This window comes from Myxocyprinus asiaticus, chromosome 13, assembly GCF_019703515.2.
Source record: "Myxocyprinus asiaticus isolate MX2 ecotype Aquarium Trade chromosome 13, UBuf_Myxa_2, whole genome shotgun sequence".
Lineage (NCBI taxonomy): Eukaryota > Metazoa > Chordata > Actinopteri > Cypriniformes > Catostomidae > Myxocyprinus > Myxocyprinus asiaticus.
In genome coordinates, this window is record NC_059356.1 from 46,308,474 (window position 1) to 46,319,482 (window position 11,009).

Genomic DNA, 11,009 nt, shown 5'->3' on the forward strand with positions numbered 1-11,009 from the left:
ATACATACTTTGTATGTGTGTGATATATATACATATAATATATATATATATATATATACACACACACACATATATACATACATATAATATATATATATATATATATATAATGTGTATATGTATATATATATTTATTACACAAACACACACACATATATATATATATATATATATATATATATATATATATATATATATATATATATATATATATATATACACACATACATACATATATACATATACATACATATATACACATATACATATATACATATACATACATATATAAAATCACTATGTTTGTCTTGTTTTCCAACAAAAAACAAAACAAGATACGGACATTTAATTAAAAAGCAAAATTATGTAAGATACTAAAACTTGTTTTCAGAGAATATATTTTGAATACATTTTACTACACCTAAACCTAAAAACCTCACTATTTTTTTTATTTGTGCTTAGAATAAAAATTTTTTTTTTAAAAATGCTTAAAAACAGACAAACTATATATCCGGTATCGGCATCAGTTAAAGCCAATATCGGTCAATCAACAAGTTACCGTTAACGTCTGCTCTTGCATTACCATGGCGATTATAAACCTCAGTACCCAAGGGGTAGATAAGAGTTTCCTTTAAATATCTGTGCTATTAAACGGATGTTATTTTTAGGGAGTATTGGAGTACATGTAACGGTATTACATATTTAAAATACAAAATACTAGTAACTGTATTCCATTACAGTTACAATTTAAATGGTTGGTAATTAGAATACAGTTACATTCAAAAAGTATTTGGATTACTAAAGAGATTACTTTGCATTTTATTGTAATTTGTTAAAAAAAAATTTCACCCAATTTGGAATGCCCAATTCCCAATGCGCTTTTAAGTCCTCGTGGTTCTGTAGTGATTCGCCTCAATTCGGGTGGCGGAGGACGAATCCCAGCTGCCTCCGTGTCTGAGACAGTCAACCCACGCAGTCTTATCACTACGTGATAAGTAGCTTGTTGAGCGTGTTGCCACGGAGACATAGCGCGTGTGGAGGCTTCACACCATCCACCGCGGCATTGACACTCAACTCACCACGTGCCAAACCGAGAACGAACCACATTATAGTGGCCACGAGGAGGATACCCCATGTGACTCTACCCTCCCTAGCAACCGGGCCAATTTGGTTGCCTAGGAGACCTGGCTGGAGACACTCAGCACGCCCTGGGATTCGAACTAGCGAACTCCAGGAGTGGTAGCCAGTGCCCTTTACCACTGAGTATATATTTAATATATTTATGTAACTTTAACTTTCTCAGCAAAATTCTCTTTAAATTGTTGCTCCGTCATGACAGCAGTTAACCTGAAAAAAATAATAATAATAATAATAATAATAATTAACCGTATAAATTAAGCACTAAATGTAGCGCTAAATTTATTAATAAAACAACTTTATGCACTAATTCCCATTATAGCAACATTGTGGCAACACTGATGATTGTGTCGCATTCGAGCAGCGTTCTGACACATTTCAAACCGAAATGACATGTGAAATCGAGCTTGGTTAGCTAGAAGCATTTGCGTTTACGTACTTGCGTAGAGTATGCTTCAGGCCTAAGATTTCTTGCATCAAATGATAATTCTATGATACATTTCTTCCCACATCCTGCCCTTTTCTGCAGCTCTCAACCATTAACTCCATATTTCATAAACACTGACAGGTTAAAAAGTAATGACTGTCACAATAACACGCTAAACAATGCTATCCTGCTTTTAAAGAGTGCATTTTCATAAGTTAGGATAAATCACATTTACCCGAGAACAAAAGGGCAAATGGTTCAAACCAAGTGGAAGATGTTTCAAGGGTTCAAGGTGTGGAATGCCTCACAATTTTAAAGCGCGAATGATTTAATATCTGAACCTTTCCTCCTCTCATTGGGTCATATGAGGTCACATGAGGTACCAAGCAGCCAATCCAGCTAAGGCAGCAATCCAGGCAGCCAATAGGACTTGAGCGGAGGGATTTTTAAGCACGATCATGGCCATCTGGCAAATATACGTAGATCCTCCGCTGGCAGCTGAAACAAAGAGAGAACAAAATAAATATATTACTGCGACACTATCCTTAGAACATGTTATATGTGTGGATCATTAATGTTTTTCACACATTTTACACATAAAATCTGGGTTAACAACTTTGTATATGGCGTGAATTAAGTTCAACCAATCATAAACTAAAAAAATGTTTACCCCATTAAATATTCATGTGTCATATGCTGAACTCAGCCTGATCTCATGAACATTACGTGATTGTGGCAGCATTTTTGCAAAACGAAACTATGTGCCTTATTACACGTTTGGCTGCAGTTTCCCAGTAAAATGTCCAGCAGGGGGCGCAAAAGCGAATGAAATGGTGTCGTAATCAGACGCGGTTTTTAATGCGAAGGTTTTAATTAGTAAAACGTACCTCCCTAACATAAAACTAACCTAAACCTAACCAATACTGTTCTTAAAATCAAATAATAGGTAGACACAAAAAATACATCCTTACACTTAACCAACACCTAAACCTAACCGATAGTGTCCAAAAACTAAATGAGAAATGAAAAGCACATTTTCTGAAGCACACTGTCTGCTTAAAGGCTTGACTGGTTTCAAATCACATATTTCAGACTCCACTCAAACTGGAGTAAGTGTATAAATGTAGGCGAGTCTGTAATACAAGCGTTAAAATGTATGTTTACAGTCTGGCCCCGTTCACTTCCATTGTAAGTGCCTAATTGTAACCCATATTTTTGCTTCTTTTTTAATTTTTTTTTATAAATGAGGGATTTCTCATTTTTGTCAATCAATCAATATTAAGTTGCAAATGCTGTCAACTGGGCTGAACTTGTATTGAACCTGGAACACTACTTTTAGCTTTGAGGTGTAAATGGGATATGGCTCAATCGTCTGGTCATATATTACCCTTTTTGGCAGCGGGGTAAGGGCACTGGCTGTTATGTCCCTGCATGTCACCATGAACAGGAGCTGGATCTAAAACATCATCCTGAAGCGTCTTTCCTACTTCCTCCAGTTCTCCAAAAACCTACACAAAATTAATCAAGACAAGTGGACATTAACAGTTACATTGACCTGTATTGTACAAAGACTGAATGTTGAGGAAATTTGTGAGTTGATGTCACAGGCAATATTGTATGATCACATTAAACGAGAGAGAGACTCAGACCTTGTTGCGAACAATCAATCGTCCTTTGTTAAAGGATGTTAGAGATGTAAGATAAATGAATTGTTTTGGCCTAATTTTGTCCATTTAATTTGAAAGCTGCTCTCTAATCTGATGTGAGGACAAAGACTTCGTCTGCTGACGAATGAAACTCAAGCAAAGCTGAGCTCAAAAGACTCTTATCTGTAATTAATTACATCATCATTCATCACTCAACTCATATGAACAGAGTCATGTCAAGTTCAGACAAATGTATCAGTCTAATAGAGGAGATAAAAGAGAAAAAGCTCTCCAGACAATAAGATAGATTTGTGTTTGCTTTTAAAACCCGTTTAATAAATGTGTGTGATCACGTATTGCTATTTGTTTATTCACATTTCACGTTCACATGTACCTGTTCTTGCACAAAAAACAGCTAAACGCAGTGCATACAACAGAACGCAGTTGGCGAGACGCTTTATTTAAAATTTGGTGTGAAATCAGTAAAAAACAGCGAGACGCAGCGCAATTAGAAATTGACCGATATTTTTAACCGATATTAAAAATTTTCCACTTAATCGGTTATCGGTTCTTTAATATCGGGCGCTCCTGTGCGAGACATTTAAAAAACAGTGAGACGCGGCGCAATTAGACAGACCAATAATTGGTTTGACCAATATTTTTAACCGATATTTAAATTTTTCCACTTAACCGGTTATTGGTTCTTTAATATCGGATGCTCCTGTGCGAGACATTTATAAAACAGCGAGACACAGGACTGTGCAAGATCCAGTGCAATTAGAGATTGACCGATAACTGGTTTGACCAATATTTTTAACCAATATTTAAATTTTTCTACTTAACCGGTTATCGGTTCTTTAATATAGGATGCTCCTGTGCGAGACATTTATAAAACAGCGAGACACAGGACTGTGCAAGATCCAGTGCAATTTGAGACTGACCGATAATCGGTTTGACCAATATTTTTAACCGATATTTAAATTTTTCCACTTAACCGGTTATCAGTTCTTTAATATCGGATGCTCCTGTACGAGACATTTATAAAACAGCGAGACACAGGACTGTGCAAGACGTAGTGCAATTAGAGACTGACCGATAATTGGTTTGACCAATATTTTTAACTGATATTTAAATTTTTCCACTTAACCGGTTATCGGTTCTTTAATATCGGATGCTCCTGTACGAGACATTTATAAAACAGCGAGACACAGGACTGTGCAAGACGTAGTGCAATTAGAGATTGACCGATAACTGGTTTGACCAATATTTTTAACCGATGTTTACATTTTTCCACTTAATCGGTTATCGGTTCTTTAATATCGGATGCTCCTGTGCGACACATTTATAAAACAGCGAGACACAGGACTGTGCAAGATGCAGTGCAATTAGAGACTTACCGATAATTGGTTTGACCAATATTTTTAACCGATTTTTACATTTTTCCACTTAATCGGTTATCGGTTCTTTAATATCGGATGCTTCTGTGCGAGACATTTATAAAACAGCGAGACACAGGACTGTGCAAGATCCAGTGCAATTTGAGACTGACCGATAATTGGTTTGACCAATATTTTTAACCGATATTTACATTTTTCCACTTAACCGGTTATCGGTTCTTTAATATAGGATGCTCCTGTGCGACACATTTATAAAACAGCGAGACACAGGACTGTGCAAGATGCAGTGCAATTAGAGACTTACCGATAATTGGTTTGACCAATATTTTTAACCGATATTTACATTTTTCCACTTAATCGGTTATCGGTTCTTTAATATCGGATGCTCCTGTGCAAGACATTTATAAAACAGCGAGACACAGGACTGTGCAAGACGCAGTGCAATTAGAGCCTGATAATCGGTTTGACCGATATTTTTAACTGATATTTTCACTTATCAGGTTTACCGATAAAGATGGACACAAAAGACTTTACATTTTAAAGGTTAATTAAGTGAGGGGCTTTAAAACAAATGTATACTGCAACTAAAACTAGTCAAATAATTATTTGTAGACTGTGTGCAATATTAGTTTTGTAAAGCAGTTCACCAGAGGTTAGGGTTAAATGATTAAGTCATTAATGTGTCTAATAACAAAAATAAAACAAGAATTAAAAATCAGTTGTGCATATCCGTTATTGTTATATTTATAAAAATATAGTTAAATGTAAAACTAATTTATTTTAAACTAAATAATGTACATTTTAAATGTGTATTTGTTTGTCAATATGACATGGGATTTATTTTTATACATTTTTTATTTTTTAATTAATAAATTGTTAACTAATTCCTTAATTTTTTTTAAAGAGAAACTCCTATTCCTCCATGACAAAATGTTCATGAGAAATTAAATTCTGGTGTTTTCAGAGCAAATAATTAAACAAATAAATAAGATGAAATATTCCATATCATGTCATTTATTAATGTGAATGAAATACATTGATTGAATTATAATATGTTTATGTAGGTTCTTTGTTACATGTATGGTTCATTTGTGTTAGTATGGGTTATCTGTATTTAATTTCCATATTGAGATGTTGTGCAAAATGGGTACACAATCTTATCCCAGTAAAACCAGAAAAAAAAAGTCTTAATACAAGATGATATAAAATGATATGAATCCCTTTAAATCACAAAAAGCCAGTGCACAGATTTTCATTGCTTCTCACCTCCATATTGAAGTAAAAGGCTCGTTTAGCTTCTTCCACGATCTTCTCTTTGGTGTCCATGTCGAGCTCCAGCTCATTCATTCGGCTGCGGTACAGCTGTTTAAAGGCCTTGGTGCTGTGAATACCATCAAACTCATAGAAGTTCAGCCCTTCTCCAGTTGTTGGCAGCTTCATAGCACGCTGGGCCACCTTCCTCAGCACCTGACCACCCGACAGGTCGCCCATGTAGCGGGTGTAAGCGTGAGCCACTAAAAGCACAGGGTCTTCCTGGCCGATCTGGTGTATACGGTCCACGTAGCATTGAGTGGCCGGAGAGCAGCTGATCTGGTTTTGCCAGTCTTCACCGTAGAAATACTCCAGATCCCGAGCCAGAGCATCATGCCGGTGGAGTTCAATAGGGAAGTAGAGTGGAGCGAACTGAGGGTGATCTTTATTTCTTTCGATTTCTTCTTCCATGGTGGAATATGTGAAGTATAAAGCCACATGGCCAAGCTGACAGGACAAATGCAGATCAACAATCATTTTAGTCAAACTTTGCAAAAAAAAAATCCTTCTAACATCCTTAAAGCAAGATTTCTTTTATTTTAACATATCAGACTTGACCGTGAGTTATTCCTTTACCTTAAAAAGCTCCTTGCGGATTCGTCCCCTCAAAAAATCTTTGACAAACTGTGTGTTTTCCGCCTTTTCGTGAACTTCTTTAGTTCCTGCTGCCAACATCTCTGACAGGTCTGTAGACCTGTAGGGTTCAGATTAAGTTAAGACTTCAGTAATCCAGTTCACATACAACAATGAACTCATTTCAAGAGTTCAGGCATTAATTCTCACTTAAGCAAGTTTCTTATTGGAACAAGCCACAAAAGAAATCACAGGAAATGGATAGAAAAACAAAGGGTTAAAAAGCAGAGATGAAATAGTGTCACATATACCTGAGGACCGTAACTCCGCCCTCTTCATACACGACTCCTCCTCCATTAGCAACACTCTTGCCATTGGCTGCATCTTCTGTCTTTATTGCTGACATTCCACAGACTTCTGTTCAATATCTCCTGACTGCTCAAACAAAACATCACCAAGCCAGAGGGGTTTCAGTGTATATTACATTACATATAGCTTATAATAACTCACTTTAAAGTAATTTGGACACCTCAATCTGCTGATGTTTATATAACACACTCCTGCGCTCTAAAGTATCACTTTTTTACCCAGACATGTAAATATGCACAATAACAATTCTGTCTGATTGCAAACATATCACCGTAATATCCTGATATGTGGCGCTCTGTGTACTGTAGTGTTGACTGTCTGAAATTGAAATACATAAAGAATCTATCTATCTATCTATCCATCCGTCATTATCCTTCCGTCTGTCTGTCTATCTGTCTCTATCGTCTGTCTGTTTATCCATCTATTTAACTATCTATCCATCGTCCATCTGTCTGTTTACCTGTATGTCTGTCTGTCAATCTATATACTGTCCATCTGTCTGTCTATTCATCTGTCTGTCTAACTATCTATCCATCGTCCATCTGTCTGTCTGTTTACCTGTCTGTCTGTCTGTCTATCTACTGTCTATCTATCTTCTGTCTGTTTATCCATCTGTCTGTCTGTCTGTCTATCTATCTATCATCTGCTTGTCTGTCTGTCTTTTTGTCTATCTATTGTCTGTCTGTTTATCCGTCAGACTGTCCGCCCACATGCCCGCCTTGTCTATATGTCTTTCTGTCTGTCTATCTATCATGTCTGTTTATCAGTCAGTTTATCTGTCTGACTGTCTATCGTCTGTCTGTTTGTTTATTCGTCTGTCTGTCTATCTGTCTATCTATCTATCTACTGTCTGTCTGTTTATCCATCTGCCTATCTATCTATTGTTTGTCTTTTTATCTGTCTGTCCGTCGGTCCACCTGCCCGCCTTGTCTGTCTGTCTGTTTATCAGTTTGTCTATCATCTGTCTGTCTATCGTCTTATTATTTAACTATCTATCTATCGTCCATCTGTCTGTCTGTCTTCCTGTCTGTCTATCTATCGTCCATCTGTCTGTCTGTCTGTCTGTCTGTCTATCGGTCTGTCTGTCTGTCTATCGTCTGCCTGCCTGTCTGTCTGTCTATCGTCTGCCTGCCTGTCTGTCTGTCTATCGTCTGCATGCCTGTCTGTCTGTCTATCGCCTGCCTGCCTGTCTGTCTGTCTATCGCCTGCCTGCCTGTCTGTCTGTCTATCGCCTGCCTGCCTGTCTGTCTGTCTATCGTCTGTCTGTCTATCGTCTGCCTGCCTGCCTGTCTGTCTATCGTCTGCCTGTCTATCGTCTGCCTGTCTATCTATCTACCTATCGGTCTTTTTGTCTATCTGTCTATCTATCTATTGTCTGTTTATCTGTCTGCCTATCTATCTATTGTTTGTCTGTTTATCCGCCCGCCTTGTCTATCTGTCTGTCTATCTATCATCTGTCTGTTTATCAGTCTGTCTACTGTCTGTCTATCTATCTATCATCTGTCCGCCTGCCATGTCTATCTGTCTGTCTGTCTGTCGGAGCAAATTTCAATTCCACACAAGCAAATATCAGCAAAAATCAGGAAAATCTCTAATCCTTTCCATTAATTTGAATGTGACCTTTCACTTAGATTAAATATTAAGTATAATCTTATTAAAGATGTTATGGCTTTGGTTTCAGTTCACTGTAACCTGCACTGATTAAAAGCTTTAATAGTTTATCGAGAAGATGTAATTCACACAATGATGGAAAAACACACAACTCTTACCTCTAACTCACAATCCTGATTGTTGACTGATATTAATAACAATGGTCAGTCATCCAGTGAAGTCTTTGTTTCTGAAACATAACCAGAGAGAGCCTCTATTCTTCAGCACAGCCTGTTGTGTTTTAACAGCATTTGTTTAGAGTTTACAGGGTAATGAAAACACAAGTGCCTGCAGTTTGAACAAAAGGCCAGTCATTGGCATGTCTACAGATGCTCTAGTGTTTTCCAGTGACAAAAAGATCACAAACAAGAAACGGAAAATACAGTTTCATGTGTTAAACCAGCTACAGTCACATTCACCTAAAAAGATAGCAGGTCAAACTGAATTAACACGATATGACACCAGTGCTTTCGCTAAATTAATGTAACAAATCATTATGACATTGTATCTCTGTTTGTCTACGTCATAAAGTAAAAGTACGCGCCTCCATACTTCAGTTGTTGGTTTGAGATGTCACTACTTACAAATCAGCTCGCCATCAAATCCCGTTTTAAATCAGAAAAAAAAATATACTATTAATTGATCCGATAATTCTCCGGGAATTGTAATATATTTGTAATAGACTGTTTACAGAAATAATCAATAGTCGGATGCTCGTGCGCTTTTGTCTTCGGCGCTCGAGGTCTCCGTTACGAACTCAAAACAGGAAACTGCAGGATGAAACCACGTGTGTGTCAGAGTTGTCTCTTAAAGGGACAGTTCACCCCACAAAATGAATCTTAGCTCAGTAGGTCCTTAAAATGCAAGTGAATGGCGATTTCTCTTTTGAAGCTCCAAAAATCACAGACAGTCAGCATAAACGTCATCCTTACGACTCCAGCTGTTAAATGAATATCTTCTAAAGCGATACGATCACTTTTGGTGTGAAAAAGAGAAATATTTAAGTACATTTTAAGTATAATCCCACACTTCAGGAGAGGGTGGAGTCCAAGTGGTCTCTCGTGGGATGTTTTCGTGTTGCCATGAAACAGATTTCACATTCTCCACTCGGTTGAGACATCCAGGATGAGCATACAAATGCAACATTGTGAGTAAAGAAACAGATCAATACACATATAATCCAAAGCTTCTGTACAGTATTCCTCCTTCTCACTTGTAAACAGCGCTGCTCTTCTGGCTGTGACGCAGGTGTGTCAGTTCTCCCGTGTTTCAAATGCCAATGCGATTACGTCACACATGTGTACTGCTGCTGACTGGAAGAATGATTTAGAGTTTTAAAAAGTACTTAAATATTTATCTTTTTCTCACCAAAAGCGATCGTATGGCTTTAGAAGACATTAATTTAACAGCTGGAGTCGTCTATGGATGACATTTATGCTGACTGTCTGTGATTTTAGGAGCTTCAAAAGAGAAATCTCCATTCACTTGCATTTTAAGAACCTACTCAGCTAAGCTATATATATTCTGTTTCTCTTGAAATGTGTTCTGGTGAAGAAAGAAAGTATACACTCCTGGGATATCATGAGGGTGAGAAAATAATGAGAGAATTTTCATTTTTGGGTGAACTATCCCTTTAAAGGTACAGCTACCATAAAATTCAAACTGAGAATGGGATATTTGCGTACTGCTTACTGTGCTGTATACAGTCAGTATATACTGCTTACTTTAAAAAGTATGTGAAACAGCACACATCATGCAAGGAAAAAATTTCAAATAGTAGTCTGCTACCTTGTTGTCACACAACCTCACTAAAATTCAGCTAGTGACATCCAGTTATCCTCATAATAAATAAATGAAAGGTTATTTCACATTAATCAATTTTTTTGTTGTAATGTCTTAACTTTCTGCATTCTGATCAAAAAATGCCAAAAAGGAGATTCAGGAGATGAGGTCATGTGACAAAAACAGCATACTACAGTTTGAAACATTAATAGTTGCATATTGCATTGTTTCTCACAGTAGAGCTGTGTCACAAATGACGCACTATAAACTATGCATTCAGCCATGTAGTGTATGAAGTTTCAATTTTAATGTTTTTTTTACTACATGGAATCATTCGCCATGTAACAGCTGACGGAAGTGACGTTTCGAACGCATGCGATGTGTTGCCGTTAGCTTTAGTTTTAGCTAGCATGTTAGCTAAACTCTTCAACACTTCTATACTCATAGTACACTTCTTTTTGTTGCATTTTCAGTGTATACTACTTACACTTCAAAATGGCGTAGAACAGTGCAGAAGCGTGTGGTTTGGGACACATCTACTGCCACTTTGCACTGTACTGCACACTGAAGAAAGTAGTATGAGTAGTATGATAGTGTGCTATTCTGACATAGTTGTTAATGTACATTCTTCAATCCTCTTTGTCATCCTGATTTGCAAGTTGTTGAATTTTTACAACCTAGTGCAATGCATAAATGTACAGCCATCAGCAACAGGGT

At 37.1% G+C, this 11,009-nt stretch overlaps 1 protein-coding gene across 2 annotated transcripts; it reads right to left on the reverse strand.

Annotated features, from left to right (window-relative positions):
* Positions 1-1,381: 1,381 nt before the first annotated feature.
* Positions 1,382-9,271, reverse strand: LOC127449752 (heme oxygenase 2-like). 2 transcript variants are annotated; one of them, XM_051713277.1, is made up of 7 exons: positions 9,095-9,271; positions 8,630-8,700; positions 6,803-6,926; positions 6,495-6,612; positions 5,874-6,365; positions 2,952-3,072; positions 1,382-2,062 (listed from the first exon to the last, which is right to left on the reverse strand). In XM_051713277.1, exons 3-7 carry the CDS (start codon positions 6,895-6,897, stop codon positions 1,935-1,937), a joined length of 954 nt encoding a protein of 317 aa, XP_051569237.1. In that variant the 5' UTR covers positions 6,898-6,926; positions 8,630-8,700; positions 9,095-9,271; the 3' UTR covers positions 1,382-1,934. The 2 variants fall into 2 exon arrangements, with proteins under 2 accessions (XP_051569237.1, XP_051569238.1); XM_051713278.1 differs by having other exon boundaries at positions 8,630-8,741.
* Positions 9,272-11,009: the final 1,738 nt, after the last annotated feature.